At 43.0% G+C, this 22,500-nt stretch overlaps 1 protein-coding gene and 1 pseudogene across 1 annotated transcript in view; both read left to right on the plus strand.

The window, feature by feature from the left end:
• The first annotated feature begins 3,392 nt into the window (after positions 1–3,392).
• On the plus strand, positions 3,393–4,553 carry LOC134193466 (uncharacterized; annotated as a pseudogene).
• A 17,944-nt stretch (positions 4,554–22,497) lies between these two features.
• LOC134193156 (transcriptional protein SWT1-like) overlaps positions 22,498–22,500 on the plus strand; it is a 1,462-nt gene continuing 1,459 nt past the window's right edge. The window contains exon 1 of the mRNA XM_062661959.1: positions 22,498–22,500. This exon is cut by the window's right edge and continues 1,459 nt beyond it. Within this exon, the coding sequence (XP_062517943.1) occupies positions 22,499–22,500 (2 nt within the window). The 5' untranslated portion in view covers position 22,498.

The raw sequence follows: 22,500 nt of genomic DNA on the forward strand, positions 1-22,500 counted from the left end.
CTGCTGCTGCTGCTGCTGCTGCTGCTGCTGCTGCTGCTGCTGATGATGATGATGATGATGATGATGATGATGATGATGATGATGATGATGCTGCTGCTGCTGCTGCTGCTGCTGCTGATGATGATGATGATGATGATGATGATGATGATGATGATGAAGGCAATGACGATAGTGATGGTATTTTTAATGATGCCCTTTGCAGGAAGGTGAATCCACTTGATGCGATTGATCGCTTAGTTGCCCATTTCAGAGTTCTCCTTGAACAATCCAATGCCATTACGAACAATATCCAAGAAGAGTTTAAGGATATGTGCTCATATGCTGTAAGGTTTATTTCAATCAACACCTTAAGTTACCAGGCTGTGTGGTGGCGTCTTTTTCATGCTCCTGATGCTGCTGAGTGAAGCAATGTGCTCATTCTTGCAAAGCTGCTTTTTTCCCTCCCTGTATCTAACAGCAGTGTGGAGAGGGTCTTTTCGACCCTGAAACTCTTGAAGACCCAGAAGCGCTCCTCACTGTCTATAGAAACAATGGATAATCTGCTGACGCTCAATATTGGAAAGGGATCGCTGGAATCATTCAACTCTAGACGAGCAGTTGATCTCTGGTGGCATGCAAAGAAGAGGCGTCCCAATCAATCTGCCCGTAGACCGTATCAGCAGCAGGGAGGCAGCTCTGTGAGAGAGCAAATTGTGGAAGAAGAGCAAGTTTCTCTTGCTGACTGGGATGAGTGGATGACTGAGGAGGGGTAGTCCACGGCCATTGTTAGAGATTTGTTTAGGGTAGTCGTGTTTGTCTGTGTAGCTGTTTATTCACTTGTTTGTATAATCTGCAACATGACACATCAGCTAGATCACAACTGAATTTTGTCTGAGCATTGGTACACTACTGGAAACAAAGTTACGGCATGGATTGAAATGGTCGGGTTGCTTTAAGGGATACTGTTTATTATGATGCTAGGAGACCACAGCTTTAGGCGTCCTCTGCGCTCATGCGCTTCTGACAACTCACCAACGGTCAAGACAGTTGAGCTAGTTCATGATCAAAGAATTCACCCACCTGCTTTACCACAATGTAGTGACATAACCACTGTGCAGGCAGTGAGACTGTCCACAAATGGCTGTGACAGACAACCGTTAGTACATACACAATACAGGACATTTGTACAATCATGCAGGCAGCCAGTAGGCATTACACAACAATACCGGATATATAGCTGAACTGATTAAATATTTCTATTTAATCACACTGTTTAGCATAAACATATCCAGCTTAGGAAACACAAATCACATCACTCTACCAGTTATGACATGGATCAGACTCGACGAAGGGTTATGTAATTAGTCATTTATTTCTCAAAATGGCGGCTGCAATGGGGCTGCTCTAAAATGGCCGCTACAGCTCTGTCTAAATGGCCGATCAATTTGAAATCCTTATTTCAGGGGGTGTGTGTGTGTGTGTGTGTAGCTCTCGTGTTGTGTCTGTGCAGCTAGTTTTTGAAATCTCTCCTAGAAGGTGCCAGAAATGGACCATTTTTTCAGTTTATGCACCTACAGCAAACAGTTCCATTGAAGAAATCAATAAATTTTATTCAGATGTGTTGGCAACAATCAATCAGTCCCCTGGAAAGGATCAGACCATCATATTAGGAGTCTGGAATGCTAGAGTTGGGAAAAGGGAAAGCTGTGATGCTCTACAACATGTGATCGGTTGTGGTGGTATAGGCCACAGGAATGATAGAGGTGAACAACTGCTGACTTTCTGTCAGGCAAATGGTTTCTCAGTAATGAACACTTGGTTCCAGAAATCATCAAAGAACCAAGTTACCTGGCAACATCCAAGAACAAAACAGTATATTTGTATAGACTATATTTTTGTCCCAAGGAAACATCGAAGACTTTGTTGGGATGCTCAGGCAATGCGAGTGGCCAACTGTTGGACTGATCATTACCTACTTTGAGCCAAGTTTGCTTTTGGATGACGACATCGGTCAAAAAAAGAACAAGCATATGATTACCAAATGCTTCAACGTGTCCAAGCTTAGTGACTCTGCTGTTCAAGAATTTCTGCTCTGAGATGGACAGCATGATACAATCTACATGGAGTTTAACAGCCACCTTGGAGGCCAAGTGGTCTTGCCTGAGGTGTTCTCTATTGGAGTTAGCAAGCAAGGTCTTAGGCACAGACAAAAAGAATACACCTGATTGGTTTGTTAGCGCTAGCAGTACCCTTCAACCTTTGATCAACAATCGAAATGAGGCTTTGCAGAGGTGGTTGTCAACTAGAGAACAAGCTGAAAGAGATAGGTTCATCTCGAATCAAAAGTTGGTTCAAAGAGAGGTACGACATGCCAGAAATGTCTGGTACAGATTTCTAGGTAGTTAAATATCATGTAAGTCAAAAGATATGTGGAAATGTGTGAAATATATGCAACATGGTAAGTCAGGTCTTCGGCCACTACAGATCACCAAAATTAGGCAAAAAGATGGTGCCATGTGTGAAACTGTTGAGGACAGACTAGTGAGGTGGACTGAACACATCACTGGTGTGTTGAACGTTGAGACTACCTTTGATCTGCCTCATATAGAGAACCTGAAACAACAAGAGGAGGTCATTGACCTGACTCTCCTTCCTGACTTGGAAGAGCTAACATCAGCCATTGAGATGTTAAAACCAAACAAAGCGGCTGGTACTAATGGTATTCTACCTGAAATGGTAAATGTTCTGGTCCTAATTTCAAGCAAGCTCTTCTTGACTTGGTGCATGATGTGTGGAAAGAAGGACGTGTGGTGAAAGAATGGGCAGATGCAATCATAGTTCCCATTCCTAAAAAGGGGTCTCTCCAACACCGTGACAATTGGAGAGGAATAAGTCTTTTAGGTGTTGTTGAGAAGACTGTCGCTGGAATTCTCAAATGTCGCCTAGCTGACTTTGCAGAAACTCGTCTTTTAGAGTCACAATGCGGTTTTCGCAATGGAGAGGCTGTGAAGACATGATATTCTGCTTACGACAGGTAATGGAGAAAACAAGAGAGCACAACACCAAAGGTTTTGCAGTATTTGTGGACATCAAAAAGCGTATGACTCTACCTAGAGAGGCTCTCTATTCAGTTCTGAAGAAAGAAGGTTTTCCATTGTCACTGATTACAGTTGTTCGATTCTTTCATGACCAGATATCAGCGGTAGTCAAGTATGGGGTAACCTTGGAGAGGAAATTCAAGTACGAAATGGTCTAAGGCAGGGATGTGTTTTGGCACCAATTTTATTCAATATATACATCAACTGTGTCATGAGAGAGTGGAGATAGAAAGTGAAAGATACAGGCATTAGTTTCAAGTATGACATGATGAAGTCTTTGGTTGGAGGATATCAAAAAAGAACGCTCCTGACGGGATGGTAATGGAATTGCAGTTTGCTGATGACTCAGCATTACTAACGGAAACACGAGAGAGTGCAGAGGCAGCAATCCAAAACTTTGCCTCAATTGCTGCAAGCTATGGGTTGACGGTGAGTTATGAAAAGACAAAGTTGATGACTTATGGTCCCAAACTGTGTGTTGAAGATGCTGGGAATATCGATATAGGGGTTCCCGGTCGTAGTGTGCAACACGTAAAACAGTTCAGATATCTCGGTTCTATTGTATCAGATGATTTGAGCTTAGACCTGGACATAACAGAAAGAATTGCACAGCAGGAAAGTGCTTTGGAGCACTAAAAGAAGCTGTCTTTCAGTCTCCCCATGTAACGTATGAAACAAAAAATGTGCTGTTCCAGTCAACTGTCTTATCAGTTCTACTGTATGGGTCATCTTCTTGGGCCGTGACTAGAAGAGATATCACAAGGCTTGTCACATTTACAAATCAATGTCAATGTTTCACGCTGGGTATAGACAAGTTCAACAACAATTGGAACGAATCACATCAAATGACATCAGACACAAGCTTGGCAATCTTGAAACTGCAGAAGACTCTTTGATGGCTCAGCGGCTTAGATGGCTTGGTCATCTAGAACGTATGGAAGATCATCGTCTGCCCAAGCAGCTGCTTCATGCGTGGCTACCATCAACTCGTCCAGTGCATGGGGTCAGACTAAGGTGGAAAGACAGGATTGTAAAAGACCTTAAAATGGTTGGCCTAACAAGCACCTGGTCCCAGCTTACGCAGGACAGGCAGAAGTGGAAGAACGTCTGTGCTAGCAAAATTAACTCAATCGTCACTTCAAGAGTAGAATTAGAAAATGCCCAAAGTAGTCAGAAGGCTCGTGACAGAGCCGATCCCAGCAGATGTCAAGGCCAACAGCCTCTGCTGTGCACTACCTGCAAGCGACTGTTTAAGTCACAAACAGGGGGAAAAGACACAATTGCAACAGAGGACAAAATCGACTAAATCCCCGGGAACGAGCAAAGGCCGGAATCAAGTGCGACAGATGCAGTCGTTTATTCACACGAGAGAGTGACAAGAAAAGACATAAATGTCATCAATGTATTTAGATTTGTGACGTATTTACCAGATAGTGACTTCCTTTTTACGCTTTTTACATTTTGTCATCATCTATGTGGATGGGCAGTTGAAGGTTGAAGGTTGAAGGTGTGTGTGTGTGTGTGTGTGTGTGTGTGTGTGTGTGTGTGTGTGTGTGTGTGTGTGTGTGTGTGTGTGTGTGTGTGTCTGTGTCTGTGTCTGTGTCTGTGTCTGTGTGTCTGTGTCTGTGTGTCTGTGTGTCTGTGTGTGTCTGTGTGTGTCTGTGTGTGTGTGTGTGTGTGTGTGTGTGTGTGTGTGTGTGTGTGTGTGTCTGTGTGTGTGTGTCTGTGTGTGTGTCTGTGTGTGTGTCTGTCTCTGTGTGTGTGCGCGTGTCTGTTGTGTCTGTCTGTGTGTGTGCACGTGCGTGCATGTGTGTGTGTGTGTGTGTGTGTGTGTGTGTGTGTGTGTGTGTGTGTGTGTGTGTGTCTGTGTGTGAGTGTGTGTGTGTGTGTGCACGTGCGTGCATGTGTGTGTGTGTGTGTGTGTGTGTGTGTGTGTGTGTGTGTGTGTGTGTGTGTGTGTGTGTGTGTGTGTGTGTGTGTGTGTGTGTGTGTGTGTGTGTGTGTGTGTGTATCTAATCATGTATCCATGTATCTGTCAACTAGACTGATGATTTTATTAATACACAACTCCACTGAGGTCAAGTGGAGTCCACTTCTTTGCCATCATATAGCTTGATTTCTTAATTAACCAATAATACTATTAACTATTAACTACTAACTATTAACTATTAACTATTAACTACTACACAAGAATAAATTTTCTTATTTTTTTAGTGTGACTGTCATGTGCTGGGAAACAAACAATTGAGTGTTTGTGTATGCATTACTTAAGTCTGTTTGTATTTATGATTTAGAATGAAGTTTGCTCTTCTATATTAACATCTTTTTTTGTTTAGGATTTTTGGTGTGAAGTGAATGTATTGTGCAGTACAAATCAATCCATACAAATGGATTGGTTTTCGATGATCTTCAAGTTGTTATAATGATGGCATTACCATGTGATCGAGTGATTCTGTACCACCAGAGCAAGTGATTTGGGTATGTGATGGTGTGGTGTTTTACAGTAGTGTGTTTTGCAATGTTTTATTGTTGAGTTTGTCTGCATTCATGTTGTTGTGTTGTTTGTCTTTTGTTGTTTTGTTGTGTGTTGTTTTGTTTGTCTTTGTGTATTGCTTGGCTTTGAGTTGTTTGCTTGTCTGGTGTGTTTGTTTATTTTTGTTTGTTTGTTTGTGCTTGTGTGTGTGCTTGTCTGACTGTGTTGTTTATCTGCAATGTTCATGTACATGTATACTAAATTTTTAGTAAATGTGACACGTGTGGCATTAATAACAATAAGTAGGCAATTACACATTTTCAGAACACGTCATAGGTTGCGTTTTGCCCTCCCGTGCATGCTACAACTGTAGGCTATGGGTGCAAAAAAATCTGTTTGTTTTTCTGTCCTCGAAATTTGTCTAGAGAGACCATCAGACATGTTGGCACATGACTATCATATGAAACCGCAAAACCTTCTATTTTACCACAAGAAACGGCACACATCAATCTAGTAGGAGGAGCAAGCATATGACATGTGCATAACAAACTTTCCTGCAACCACTAATGATCTTTACGTCGTTTATATTGCTAAAGCTAAACGTGTACTTGTCTACTTGACACCATTTATGTTGTAACAATCAGCAATAGAGATTTTAAAGACATCGAGCCTGACACTTATCATTATCTACAAACTTCCGTCTGCCATATCTGAACGCGAATGGAGAGTAGATAATAAGATGTGAGCAATAGGATGAGAGAGATGCTTGTGCAGGTGCAGAAGACTATCAAGTGGCACAAAGCCGATCAGCAGACGTTGAGGTCACTCCCATTTATTGGTATATCTACGGGCGCAAACAAATAGGTCGATTTACGAGTAGTAGAGTGAGGAGTTCTCATACCGTTTTTAAAAATACCTTTTTGTATTGCAGAGATCTAGAACCCCCCCTCTCTCTCTCACTTGGGATTGCGTGCAAACAATGATAGTCAAATATTTTGTGGTCTCTAGTATCTTTTTCTCGTCTCTGGGCTGCACCTCCCTAGTCCCCAAGACGGTGGAAGATATTGTGGAGAACATAAAAAAATTGGTCTTGCACCAGTAACACCATGATTATTATTAATAAAACATTTTTTCTTTTTGGATTCTTTTTTGGGTTACATTATCTCTTGTGCCAGCAAGATTTTCATAGCATGTATTATACAGTCGTGTTTCTCTAATAGGGCGTCTTATTAGACCAAGGTTCTATACCTTATCTCTATATAGATCTTTGCATGTATACCCACCTGATGGTGGACATATCTCATTCAACCCAACAGGTGGTTCATACGTATCATGCAGGGTCCTACATTATGCAGGGTTCTACATGGATTATCCGAGGATTGGATTGTATGTACCGTCTTCCACAGTTCCTCTATCTTTTGTCTACTATCTCGTAGAAAATCTCGTTTGCGTTCTATTGTTCTATAGTGCACCTCCATAGCTTTCCAAGGTACATATCCTACTATACGATCATCTTTGGTCAAACAGGTATCTAGGGTCTTCTCGAGCGATCCTGTGTTACCTCTTTTTCCATCTGCAAACCAAGATTCTAGATACTTAGCTCGACGAGTACCGCTAGCAATAGCTTCTATAATTGCGTATAGCACATCATTGAGTGCAGCACCAAAGTCTATAGGTCTGATCACAGGCGAGGGTGAGGAGGCCCCATCGTCGGTTCCCTTATCATTATCCTCTAGTACAACTATACAAACCCAAGCCATAGCGGAGAGCCAACCAATGTTTGGATCTTTTTGGTAGGATTTATTGTAGTTTGGTGTAGGTCCTAGTTGTTTTAAGTTACAGAGACGATATACAACCTCTACATACAGACTGAAGCTAGCAATGGGAGATAGATCCAGTCCCATCCATATTTGGGTAAATAGTACCTAGGTATGCAACCATTTGGGTATCTTCGACACGGAGCCTTATACTTGAGTAATACAATGTCTCTGGAGATCTTGGATGGGATTAAACCCTTGGGTAGACTCTTGGCCATACCATAGGGCAAACTATCTTCTCGTGAAGATAGTTTTTGTGAAGACAAGACGTGACGTCTTGAAGCCAGCGATCCATGGTCCTATTGTAAAATTCACCACCTCGATCCACCCACAACCTACTGGGTTTCCTTTTTGGTATTGTGTTCAAAGCATGAACTATATTTTTACCCATCTTGTCTACCAACAGAGTAGACCACGTGTACTTGCTGAACACATTGATGATGTTGAGAAGATACTTGATTCCCTCATTATATTTTGAGAAAGACTGCACGTCGATGAGGTCTGTGGACCATGTGTTGTCCACATCTCCCACCCTGACACGTCTAGTCAGAAACCGACGTTTCACAGGTTTATGGAGTTCTTCGGCTAGTTGGTCAGTCCACGACACTTTTTACCCCTACCCATGGTACTGGGTAGACACAATGCCTTTCCAGTGTAATGGAACATTTGGTCCCATCCGAAGTGTCCCCCCTCCTGATCAAATTGGTTGGCCTATCCTGTCTGGGCGGACATAATAGTTTATGCCCATTCTGTCCCCTCTTGGCCTATTTGGTCAGAGCTGAAGGTTCTCAACTAAACAAACACCTTGGCCATTGCCATATGCCAGAGTCATTTGGCAACATGATAGAATGCGACCTTTGTTCCAACTGGCATCACATGTGCTGTGTTGGCTTGCCAGAAAATTTCGTAACGTCTGATGAGTGGCTATGTTTCATGTGCCACCCGCCACAGCAATTCCACTAGCACAGTACATCTAAGCACTTGACAGATATAGTTATAAGTCTTATCACTTCACGTAGAATGCTTGTACACGTGGTATGCTAATGAAAGTTGATCCCAGATTACTTAATAAATAAATACCGGTACATGTTGTCTAGACCTACATCGGCATAGCAGAAACATCTAGAACATAAATTGTAATTATTACATTTACATTGACAAAATAGCATGGGGGACACTTTGGGCCAAATGAGGACAAAATAGACTGTCCTGTGGGACACTATAGGCCGGTCCATTTAGTCCAGGGGACAGTTTGGGCTGGGCGACGGTTTGTTCTGTTACACCGGCTCCACTACCAATTATCCCTTTGAGTAGTGGTTCGATAAGCAGTATACTAGTTATAATTCCACCCAATCCAGCACTCCTGATTTCTTTCCCTGACATAAATCTGGTTTTTATGGTTCCAGACAACAGGCACGTCGATCTCATCACTATCCTATTGTTCATTGTTTGCATAGGAGTTGGATTCACTTCTGGAGTCTTTCTTTGCACCTCACACAGTATGACACCATAGTTCTATATATACGACTACATTTAAAAATGTTTGCATAAAACCACCCACATGGTGTTCATTTCCCAATGACAACACTTGGGTAAAGTCGAGAAGAATATCTTGCATGGAGCAACCTTGCCAACGATGAACGATAAAGTATTGGCAATAGTAACCACACAGGTTGCTATTTATATCGTATAGCATACTTGAATTGTACATGATGCCTTTTCCCATCTTTTGCATATACCAGTCGACACCCTCCGGAGGTTGCATCCTGAAACAACAAAGTATTCCACATGTTGTGTCTTGGGGTCGTTATAGATGACCACCCAATGGGTTCCATCACCATCAAAGTAATCTTCTAAGTTGATGACTAGAGACTCATTGACTTTGAGCTTGTTGGGTAGGGTATCTTTACTGTAGGTGCCTCTATAGTTGTCTACCCCACGCCTTTGCCTTTTTTCCATAGCCAACGGAGCCAGGTAATATCAATCCTTTGCCCGCTCTGCTGGCTCTACTACCGATACCCAACGTATGTAATATGAGTGGCGCTGCTAAATCCGTCAACAATGTGCCCTGAAATTCACCCTCCTTGGTCGCACCACGGCGAACTGCAACACGGCGACCGCACTACTACTGACAGCTTTCTTGGTGGCTCCAGAGACAGCATCCGATACGGTGCTCAGTCCTAGTGTACCGAGCACTGCGGGGTGGATTTTGAGGATTTGAGGTGCAAATTTAGCTATTATTGAGCCGATTGAGCCACCATTTTATTTTTTGTGATCTGCGACTTGGAGAGTTTCAAATCAATGTTTTGCTCCTGGATTTTTGCCTTTGTGATCTTGTCATATTGAGTCCGGGTTATATTCAAGACATCACCTCCCGATAACTGAGAGTGAGATAATCGTAGGGTGTAGGTCATGTGTTTCTGAAAGGCACTTCGTAACGCTTCCGTCAGAGTGAACCCAAACTTACATAAGTCATGCCTATATCTATAGGTTACATTAAATGATCGCATTCATCTTATCACTCACCCCCTCCAACGTCATGTATTGATCACTTAATACCACACAGTAGACGTGATATGCCGAATCGTTGTCGTTTGCCAGGTTTCTAAAGTTGCTTGCCAACTGCCATTGTACTTCGAGGTCGGCCGTGCCCATTCAGCCTTTTTCTGTGCTTGGACACGTCGACATGTATGATTGGGTAGAGTGACGCTAAGTCTTTGACAGACACTTGGCTTTCCGAATCAGTGTCTGAATATTTCTTGAACGCTTTCTGGAATAACATCTACGCCCTCGAGTAGTTTTCAGAGCTTTTGGCAAAGTTTGTCTTAATCTCCCTGTGTGGGTACTGTCTACTATTGACGGGCACACTCAACCGTGTCAGCTTGGTGTTGTTGAAGACTTGGTTGCTCTGTTGCTGATCCTTAACCCGTTTGATGGACGCAAACGCAACAAAGACGTGTCGAGGTAGTTGTTCGCTGGCAACGCTGGTGACTCTCCAAGTGGGGCTCAATTTGGTGGCTCCAAACTGATTTCTGTACACTCTGACTTGCTCAAAATAGAGACTACACTGGGCACCTGCCACCAACAAAGCCTCCAATTGCGTCTGCACGCATCGTGACGGTCGAACCTTGGGCATCCATACGGACAAATGCTCGATGTTGAATTTACCCGCAGCTGCAGCACCAGCTCTATGGATATACTTGTCGGGCAAACTTCTTTCTATGATGTAGTTGTGCTTCACTCCCAACATAACCTTGTTGATATCCCGATGGGAGCCCAACACGGTACTCACGGGTAGGTCACCCGTCATGATCAACTGTCGTTTGCGGAATCCCTGTTGTAATCAGGATTTCTTAGATTATTGAATTTTACCTCAGATCGAAAATTAGATTCCTTAAGAGCAGTAACATCAGTGAATCCACTATTATCATTAGCAGGTTACATTGCTTTGGCATCGGCAAACTCGTTAGGATCAGCACCACCTTTGGCAGTATCACAATACCAAAACATATTGGTTGCTGTACTTCTATTGTAGTTGTCTGAGAATTGGACCAAATTCATGATCGTGCTGGCTTGGGGTAGGTACAGATTGACGTCCTCGACTAGGTGAACGTCGATATAGTATTGGATGGATCGAAAGAGCGACCATCCGTTGTTGACAGTTGTGATGGCATCTGTAGCAGCGTATTTCGTATCGTCGGTCTCTTTGACCAGTCTGCCTCTAACCTCCAACATTGCTTTATGAGGAAGCAGGTATTCGTCCATATCTCGAGTCTCTATTTTACGCTCTCCATCTTTGTTCATATTACTGGAGTTGTTAGGAAAATATTTGGTGTATTCAAAATCGGTAATCGAGATGTCCTCTATAGGATCCTCAAACACTTAAAAGTAAGGTAATACGATCTTTGACGTTTTCATCACACTATACTAGGGGTTAGACCACTACCCGCGATTATATTACTCAAGCTAGCACAAGAATGGCTATTGATGAGTTCGTTGCTATGCTTTTGCATGACTTTTTGGACCTGTGGATTGGATGTCAGTGTTTTGACCTTGTCTAAGGTGCCTATAGGGTCTATCCTCCTGGCGATCTGTCTCACCTTGGAGGTCACGAGGTCCTGACCTTTGGACAAAGCGTTCTGTGTGGCTGCCACTCCTTTGGTGAGGGCTTTTTGTGTCAGGTCCTGAGCCTTTTTGACAGCCAAGTGTTTACACTCAGTTACCAGATCTTTTGCCTTGGATATAGCCACGTCTTTACCTTTAATTGCTAGAGTTTTTCCTGTGGTCAGAGCCTTTTTGGCCCCTAATTTGAGTAAATTCTTGCCTTGTTCAGAAGCATCTTGTATCCTGATTTCAGAGCACCTTTGGCAACATCCCACAGGTTTTCCAGGAGAGATCCCCAATGATTTTTTTACGATACAACAGATTACATCTGTACAACATGGTTGTCACTATACCTATAAGTTACATAGTTTTGATGTGTAGTAAGAACGTTGTTCTCTCCTCATTGAAATTGATGGGTCTACCATCCTTGTCTGTCACACGTATGTTGATATGGGAGAGTGCCTCTGTTTTATCCATTCGACTGTAGATCAAATTATTCGGTTTTATGGAGAGGAGGGATCTGGTGTTTTGTTGGGAGAGAAGCTGTAGATGACATCGCTGGGACTACCGTTGATGTAGCTAGAGAATACGAGAGAGCATCGTATCAATACCAAGTGGATATCGGTGATGTTGACTTGTCTGTCGCTGTTGTACACTCCATCCTCTCCCAAGCGCTTTGCATCAAATCCCAATATGTATCTCAAACCTTTTTTGATTGTGAAATTGATTTGGTAACTATGAGCGAGAATTATTTGTGTTTTAAGGTACTGTAATTAGGTTGTATAGTTATACCGTCTTTATTATCACCATTTGATTTCAGGATCCGTTTGATTTTCAAGTTCACGTCGGTGATGTTGTAAGCACCCGGTGATGTTGTAAGCACCCGGTGGTATCTGAACTTTGATCCACTTTGTACCGTCATTGTACCTGAACGTATTGTTTTCTGTCGTGATATTGTACCATGAATACCATGTATTACTAGAGATCAATGCCAATTTACAATCGACACCCTTTGTCCAGTGGAAGAGGTGGGTGTAGTTCTACGGTAAAATCAGAACTTGAACCTCCGGTGGCCGCCGCACTGTCTAATGCCAGAACTGTTTCACCCATGTCACTATATATAGAATTAGATATAATCATCGTGAATCTTTTTGTATTCTTTTCTTGGAGATCATACCATCCACCAATAAGCTATCTAGGATCTCGACAATCTCATTGTCCAGAGTGATGCTCTCATTACCAGCTTCTTTGCTAGCAATGAGGACTTCCAAGCGACGACAGAGGTTGTCTGGGGACTTGTAGTATTTGATTTCGGGGGCTTGTGGCCGGTACTTCTTGGATTGTTTGTTGACAGGAAGGCCAGACAGTTTGATCAGTTTGTTCCAGGCCTTGAAGGCTCCACCGCTGTACGCCTTGTTTGTCTTGAATCGTTTGGTCAACAGCTCCAACAGGTCTATCTATCCAGCCTTGTAGGCTTTGAGTCTCATGTTTGCCAGTTGCATGAGATTGATGTACAGGTTGCCAAAGGTGGATTCGGATGTGAGTTTGTATGGTTGTTTTTGGGTGTGTCCTTTACCCCTTTGCCTGGCTTGATGGTGGCTTTCTTACCTTTTGGTGTCTTGCCATCGGCGATATCAATAGCATACAAATAATCATTTAAACCCTTGATGTTATGATTGGCGATGAATTTTTTCCTTTATCTTTAATGCTCTTTTTACTACCTTCCTGTTGTAAATGCAGTCTAACATCAGTTCTAAGTAGATCCTTTGTAGTAGGTGTTAAGCTTTTTAATTTAGAAGGTTTAGGAAGATTAAATTTTCCACTATATCTGGCTCCACATATCGATCTACTATTGGTTTTGCTTCTGCTGCTGCTTTAGTGGGTAACGCGGTTAAGGTGGCTGGCAATACCTTTGATTCGACTGCTTCTGGTGTAGGTAACGTGGCTGCCTCTACTATGGCTGGCACTGGTGGTGGAGCTGCGATGCAAGGTGGTAGAGTTGTGATAGCATTGACAATGCCGGCCTGTGTTTTTGCTAGAGAATTTGCCCCTCTTGTAATTTTTTATCAATTTGTCTTGCTGTCTGTCCAACTCTGCTTTGGTGGGTTGTTGCAAGGGTTGAGCCACATCTTCCTGGAAACGCTGCTTGCCGATTTTCTTGTCAATGATGCGCTTCTTGAGAATCCCTCTATTCTTGAGAAATTTCTTGATCAACGCTCTACGATCTTGCATGCTCTTTACTATATGGTTACATTAAAATGTTGTGATAGTAACTGTTATTGTGGTGGCAGTAACTACTTATTGTCATGACAGTAACTAGTTATTGTGGTAGATAAAATTTATTGAATCTACAACGATTCATCTCGGGTATATGTTTGCTCGTCTTGTCGAGAAGCATGATGAATAGGGTTCGCATGATGCATTCATATAGATATTGGCAAACTCTTTATTGCTTATGGCGTTGCTGTGATCGTCTGCTATCTGTCGAATATCTTTGTTGTCCAGACCATGAAAGAGACAGAAGGCTTTGGTATTTTGACGGATGTATTTAGGAACGTTGTAGTAACTCTGAATGAGGTAGATACAATTGCAGTTGTGATTTCTGGACAGGGAAAAGTACTCCTTGATGGGTTCCATATGCCAGCTGTCTATTTTGATATCATCAAGGATGATCAACTTGCTAGTATCATGGTCTAGTTCCTCGATGGGTATCACCTCTTCCGGTTTGAGTATTTCAATTTTGGAATGACGAATCTACTCCCTCGGTCTCCAGGAAATTATGAAAGTCTTGTAACAATCGATATTTTTTTTGGTTGGGATTGATAGTGATGATCGACTGTTGGGCTTTATCCACCTCATCAACATGTTACACAACAATGTTGTTTTTCCACATCCCGTCAGTCTAATCATGATGTAATGGCAATCAGGGAGTAGGAAATGCCCATTGTCTCTTGACTCGCCTCGATGTCTGTCATCGAAATTGATGAGATCCATTTTATGTAATGTTGGAACGAACAGGGAGATTGATGACTTGCTGTGAATCAATCAGGACGTCGAGTCATTAAAAGCTGCGTCTGATTGGGGGCGGAAGTTGCGAGAGAAAATACAGTTGAATACGGGTGACCATCAGAATATCGATAAATTGTTGGAGGAATCGGACCCGGTTACAACGAGATTGTCCACTATGGAAGGTAAACATCCGACTATTGATAAATATCTGAAAGCAGTGAATCAGAATACTCTGGCTATAGCGGGCAACCAAAGGTCGCTCGCCGAAGTTCGACAAGCTTTTTGGGAATGACACCGTGCGTAAGCTTGGTGTTGATACAGGCAAAATTCGAAAAGCTTGAGGTGTTGAATAAGGCCTTGAGTAATCTAGCTTGGTATTGATATAGGCGCCAAACAATAATCGATCAAGAATTGGTGATGTTGCATGGGAAGATAAACTAGTCAAGGCGGCCGATGAGACCAATTACGCTGAGACCGATGGGTGGATTATCTAACCTCCTATATAGAGATGATTCCAGCAATCAATTACAATCACATCGACGACGCTCTATTGGAGAGTGACGTCCGTATGCTCACCCAGTTGTATTTTACTTACCACCACCGATGTTGGTGTTATAGGAAATTGTTTAGGTCTTTTAAACGTAAAGACTTGGCGCTCCATATGACCGCGTCTGGGTTGGGGGTTGTGGGTGCCGTGGGTGTTTGTGTGAATTCCATTGCACTCGATGTGAGCGGATTAGGTGTGACTCTACACGCACTGACCATGAAGAAAAATTATTCCAAAGAAGGTGGAGGTCTGTCAATTTGCCTACACCAGCTACCAGAAAGAGTTGAACACATCGAGGGTGTGCCTTAGTGGAATAGAGTTTCACGAGGATATTCTGCTCTTTGAACTCAACCGATTGGATGACCTCGTCACCGATATGTGTCCTCCCATTCCAGATAAACTAAGTAGAAATATTATAGAAGATTCAAGATCAACTTTCCAGGGCCTTGCTTGGATATGAGGCAGGCTGTCCCACCGTCCTATCACACTGTTGCTGGGAGTCATGCGTAAGACCTCAATATTACAGATAGTATACCAGTCATGGCTGAGGCATCGGTTCTCATATATGAAGATGTGCACCAGTTGGTTTGGAGCCCCGCCGCGTGGGTGATGGAGGGCTATCTCCGGTCGTGGCAGATGGATATTCCAGATGGTAGTAATGATTTAGAGATGTTTCTAGAGTCGGTGTATTCAAAGATACACGATAAACTAGCCAAAGAGTTGCTAGAGTTGGGGGTGATATCATTTCGACTCTCCGTCAAACTACAGCTCCGGGTGTTCGATTATATGTTGATCCATCTGTCTCTATCTCACAGACGGATGGTCGTCATGGACGTTTCTGATATCGGTGAGGTATTACGTACTGCCTTACCTCATCTCCAACACCATCTTATGAAATAGGTGCGTAGAGACTGGCTCGTCGGAGATATCAAATAACTTTGGCTTGATATTGGTTGACTGGTTAGTATATGGTTTCTGTGTGAATGCCATCGGGCAGGACTCGGTGTTTGTCATAATAAGCAAGTTTGTCTTGCAGGTAAGTCTTCATACAGCCGTCCACCACTCGGAAGCCTCTGTTTTGAGCACGGTTGATTCGACCTTGGAGAGTCGAGACATAGCGCCACCAGGTGATGTCATTGTGCTTCTTGCTCATTCCTTTGGTGGACGCTTTACTTCTCTGCCCGGCTCCATCGTCTACATAATAGTATTTGCTGCATAGGGCGATGGTTCGAACTCGAGTTTGAAGAGACCGGGTGTGCGGTTGCTCCATGTGTTCCAGGACAGCCATTCTTGACATAGGTCTGGAAATCCTCCATCGTCTCCGGACGTGCCGCTTCGTCTATGGTCTTAGTGGCCAGAGCCATGTACATACTGTCGGTGTCTATTTGAATCAACTCGAAGTCCCGACGGTCCACGTACTTGTCGAGGAAGTCATAGTAGAACTCAAGCATTCATAGTTTGGCCAATTGATAGACTGCGATGCCCATCTGAAAGGCTCTCCTGATGGTGATCCGTGGCTTGCGGGAATTCAACTCATAGGCGTCACCGATCTCATCATATCCATTGGCATCAAACCACGAGCTTCGCGTGGCTCGGTCGACGACATTTTTGTCTTTGGTGTAGGTGGCGTTGGTTTGACGCTCCAACGCTTCGATGAGTTTCCCATAGGCGTTGTTACTTAGCAGTTTGAATACATCTGCCAATAGGGCCTGGCCTAGCTGGGCTTTGTCCTCATCTCCTGTGCGCCTTGCGGCTGTTACTTGCTCGACGAACCACTCGGAGATCTTTTTGGGCTCGTAGTCAATCGTGCGGTATAGGGCTGTGACCTCCACACCGTGGTCAATATACCATTAGAGTAGGGGAGCATATAGGAGAATGTTGTTGGCAGATAGGGTACCAAGCAGCTTCCTGGTGTTGACGCGTTTTCTGCCAGTGCGTTGTAAATAGTCCAGCATCCCTTGGGAGACGTCGGCCTCGTCCACCTCTCGATTGTTGAATAGTGGACACATCTCCGCGAACTTATGGCGGAGATTGGGAGGGACGCGGATGTCGACCTCTGCATACCCGAACCACTTGTCGGTGGTTTAACTTAACCAGTTGGTTTGGACAAGGTTTTGGACGAGGGTTTGCGCATTGGCTTGGGGATTGTCGTAGTGCCCAACAACTCCTGGTCTGCAGGGCATGTGCTTGGCCATTGTCAAAAGGTATAGACCGTTGGCGTCGTAGCCTACAACCTTTTGGCAGAGGCGTGCGTGCATTGTCGTATTTGTGTGATGGAGTGCGTGTGATTCCTGCTTCGTGATAGCTTGTGAAGACGAGACTTGGCTCGCGTACGACTGCACCTTTCAGCATGTTGTAGGCCTCGATCCTTTTTGGAAGCCACGAGGTTGGGTTCTTTGTGATGTTGGTGGGTGCCTTGAAGTAGGAATTGGAGCAATACACCAGGGAGTGAGACTGTGTTTTTCAGAATGTCGTCTCCATACCCATGATAGAAGTTTCTCACCTTGGTGAGTGCTTCTAGGATGGTTCGACGTCGAGATCGTTGTAGTACCACAGCCAATCGGCAAAGGTGGTCATGCCTTGCTCTCGGAATGTGCGTTTGCATGATTGAGGGAGAGTGGTTATTGACTTTTTAACTTGGAATACCAAGCGGGATAGTCAGGTAGACCAGGGTGTTGTAGTTTGTTGGGATTGTCGAACCACTCGATCGTAGGGAAACCAGCTCTTCTGCAATTTACATCCATAGGCATTGACCCATTTATCGTAGCTGGTGCCTGGTCCCAGATAGTTTGACATCCGGGAATCAGAGTGGGGTGTTAGTAGGAACATGGTCTGGGTGGCCTTCTTGGTTACCTTGATCTCTTTGGCAGTGTGGGTGATCTTGTTTACAAAGTGCTCTTTGATGAGGTTCAAGTCGTACTTACCCGAATTGAATCCCAGCATGGGCACTTGGTCACACCACTCTTGGATCTAGTTCTTTTGCTTCGTGGGGAGAAACTCGAGATCATCCGGAAGATAACGTCGACGAACGACTTTTCGTATCAGATCTCCTCGTCTGCACAGCTCGTCGACAAAGTCTGTAACGAGTTGCTTGGGATTGGCGTTGCATAGGTGTGTAATCGGCGATTCATGGTACAGACAATTCTGCAGTTATATATATACTGTAGATTATACTTCTAACAGAGCGCAATTTTCCTCTACAGCTGAGGCACACAATTCTGTGACTTTACACTATAAGTGCTATTTGTCTAATAGGGCGCAATTCTCTGCGCGCGAGACGTGAAGAGAATGGGCAAAAAATATTTGGTAACTAGTTGCCGATCGTAGCGAGGCTTCTAATCCGGGTCGCACAACAGAAATGGGCGTGGTCTATAGGGGTTTCCATCGAGCTTTTGGTATATATGTGTGTGTGTGTGTGTGTGTGTGTGTGTGTGTGTGTGTGTGTGTACACAAATCTCAAATTTCTCCTCCCCACGACCACGTTTCATGATAGGACCAACCTTAAAAAATCGTTTCCGTGTCCACTACAGATGAGTCTAGGAACGATTCGTGCAAGTGAACAAATCACGAAGAAAATGCTTCATGAAGTTTCGTCACCCCATTCTTTTGTATTGTAGCCAGGGACTGTGTGTACGTGACAACCAAGACACACCTTCAGGAGTTTAATGCCACCTACAGTCAACTATTCACACGTCCCATACTACAATCAATCCTTTACTACACCGTACACGTACTGCATCTAACACTGTTGATAGTCAATGGTTGCCGATATCAATTTCTATGTCAGTAAATACCATACCACTGTCATTACAACGGAACTGAGTGCATACCTAGACTGTACATTTCAATTGTCTTGATCACGATCGATCGCAAAACGACGACTACCTATACCAGGCCTTTATGTACGTAATCTAAACTACTAGGAAGTTTGCATGTTTACTTCCATGACAGCTAGGGTTTCAACAATACGTATTGTCTAGCTAGGACTCTGAGTTTCAGTAGACGGTCTGAAAACTCCGTTGGGCGTGTTACTCACGAACGCGAGGCGCCTACGGATACCATACAACTACTCACGAACGCGAGGCGCCTACGGATATGGTATCCGTAGGCGCCTCGCGTTCGTGAGTAACACGTCCAACGGAGTTTTCAGACCGTCTACTGAAACGCAAAGTCCGAGCTATACAATACGTATTTGTTGAAACCCTAGCTGTCATGGAAGTAAACATGCAAACTTCCTAGTAGTTTAGATTACGTACATAGGCCTGGTATAGGTAGTCGTCGTTTTGCGATCGTGATCAAAACAATTGAAATGTACAGTCTAGGTATGCACTCAGTTCCGTTGTAATGACAGTGGTATGGTATTTACTGACATAGAAATTGATATCAGCAAACATTGACTATCAACAGTGTTAGATGCAGCACAGTGAAGGATTGATTGTATGAGACGTGTGAATAGCTGACTGTAGGTGGCATTCAACTCCTGAAGGTGTTTCTTGGTTGTCACATACGCACAATCCCTAGCTACAATAAAAAGGATGGGGCAACGGAAGTTTATGAAGCGTTTCCTTCGCCGTTTGGTCACTTGCATGAATCGTTCTTAGACTCATCTGTAGTCGGACACGGAAACGATTTTTTAAGGTAGGTCCTATCATGAAACGTGGTCGTGGGGAGGAGAAATTTGAGATTTGTGTACACACACACACACACACACACACACACACACACACACACACACACACACACACACACACACACACACACACACACACACACACTATATATATATATATATATATATATATATACCAAAAGCTTGATGGAGAGCCATATAGGACCACGCCCATTTCTGTTGTGCAACCCGCCTCGCTACGCTGGGCAAAAAATATTTGGCAACCTCTCATTGTTTGCACGCAATCCCAAGCGAGAGAGAGAGAGAGAGAGAGAGAGAGAGAGGATTTTCTAGATCTCTGCAATACAAAAGGTATTTTTAAAAACGGCATTTGAGAACTCCTCACTCTGCTACTTCTACAGGCGCAAATTTCGCTAATTTCAACTTTTGATTGTAACAAGTTTGACGCATTTTTGCATCCTCAGTGCAAAACTACAATAACAGGCTAGAAATATGATTTATTTATACAATTAATTACGTATATTTAATTATTTATATCTAATGTTTAATTAGTATTTTAAAAATTCAAAAAATTTCCCAAATTAATTTTTATCATTACATCCATCCCTCCCTCCCTTCTTTTCTTCTCCCCCTTCGTCTTCATCTCCATCTCCTCCTGCCTCTCTTCTCTGTCTTTGAGGTCTTGTGATGTTGTCCTTCGTCTCCGTCTCCTCCTGCCTCTCACCGTGTCTTGTGTCACCATCGATGCTCGAACCCGCGACCCTCTCTGTCTCTCCGTATTCCCACAGTGAGCTCGTGTCTTACCATAATTCCGGGGATGAGTCGCTGAAAATCACCGTCTAGGACTCCTATATATGTCACACTCTACAACATGTATAGATAAAAACGGATCCACGACGCGTTTTATTCAGAAGAAATCAACTCAAATCAACTAAAAACACAATGAAACAACACAACAGTAGGATTTTTAATTAAAACGCAAACCCCAACAAGAAAACACTTCCGACAAGTGAAAAGGAGAGAAAGCAAGTCATTGTACGGTGTTACGGTGTACTACCGTGTTGTAGATTGTAGATTGTAAACCAACTGGCGCGCAGTTCGGGTGACAACAACAGATCTAGATGCGTACAGTGCAAGGTGCTACTGTAATGTATTTAGCCTATCACTTGTAGCTGCCCACGCAGGCAAGTGTATTTGGTAGTAAAAGCTCATCTACACATGTACAACTGTTTGTTAGTCTATTGAATGGCAATATATTGTGCTGCATGCAAACAAACACACCGCCCATAGGGCGAGTCCTGCTAGTTTCATTTTATTAGAGAAAGTGAAACGTCGAGAAAAGCAGTTCACTGTAAAGGTTACGGTAGATGGTAGATTGTAGACCAACCGGTGCGTAGAACTGCTAACAGAAAGCAGATCTAGATGGAAAACAAACACAAGAAAAGAACAATTAATACTCACAAAATCCAAAATCAGACACAGACATACACTGCACATGATGTGCACACGCACTAACCACAGCAACAATGTTGTACATTGCATACTATAGGATAGCGACGGCGTGTCACACAAACCATAAAGTCAGATGATTGGAGGTGATGGTGGACGCTGTTATGGCTAGAGAAGAGATTTAGTAATTAAATTAGACATGGCAACAAGAGTTAAACAAAAAATAAATATACTAAATGTATAATTAATTATTATTATTAATAATAAATATATAGTTATAAGTATATAACTAATTACAAAGTGTGATAAACGTATGCAGTGTAGCTGCATCTATATCATTTGTGTCTCTTGTGTTGTAGGGAACATTTGCATTGGAAGATCAAATAATGGACATTCCACTAATGCAACTTGCACAGAACATCATCAACTGACTTTAGTCACTTGGAGAAAATTTATACAATTTTTTGTTGATATATTGTAAAGTATTGACGTGTTGTCATGTCAGATTGGTTGTTTTATTGTGAACTAGAAGGAGCAAACAGTTTTGAAGTGGTCAAGTCTGATGCATTATACTACGAGCAACCTTAACTGACCTGATATGACTAAACACAACTATTACACATTACACACACACACACACACACACACACACACACACACACACACACACACACACACACACACACACACACACACACACGGAAAAGGTGTGATGAGACAATGTAAGCAGCATCCACTACCCTGCACCGCACCTCCATTAATATTACTACAAAGTCTGCCAAGATAGACAGCAACCAGTGAAGCAACATACACAAAATAAACAAAAAACGTCTTGAAATAAAATAAGTATAATATATATGTAACACAATTAATTAATATCTACCGTCGCACGTGTTTGCCTCCGCGCCTCTCCCTTCTACGTCCGCCAAATGTAGCAAAAATTCCGGAAGTATACGCTGTGGGAGACCACACGCACAATTTGGCGACACAAGCACAAGCATCATTTGTAACTGCAACTGCACACGCAAATCTAACAAATACGCGTCGCCTATTACGCATGCGCACAAAATCCAACTACATTACGTAATTAATTAATTAAACTACCTTTCTGGTGCTATCAATCTTTTTTGTTTACAATCCAGAAGATGTGACGTTACTAATCCAGAAGATTTGGCGTTCTTTTAGAAATGCGTACACTCAATTAATATCAATATGATATATAAGATATTTATTTTAAATACCAAAACTGTTCCAATGTATTAAATAATTAATATAATTGCTGTAGTTATATTGGATTTGATTGGAAAAAGTGTACGCTAAAAATATAAAACCACATCCGGGTGACAACATCCGGGTGACAACCACATATTATCCGGGATACGCGTATCTGCAAT

This window comes from Corticium candelabrum, chromosome 17 (genome assembly GCF_963422355.1).
Source record: "Corticium candelabrum chromosome 17, ooCorCand1.1, whole genome shotgun sequence".
NCBI lineage: Eukaryota > Metazoa > Porifera > Homoscleromorpha > Homosclerophorida > Plakinidae > Corticium > Corticium candelabrum.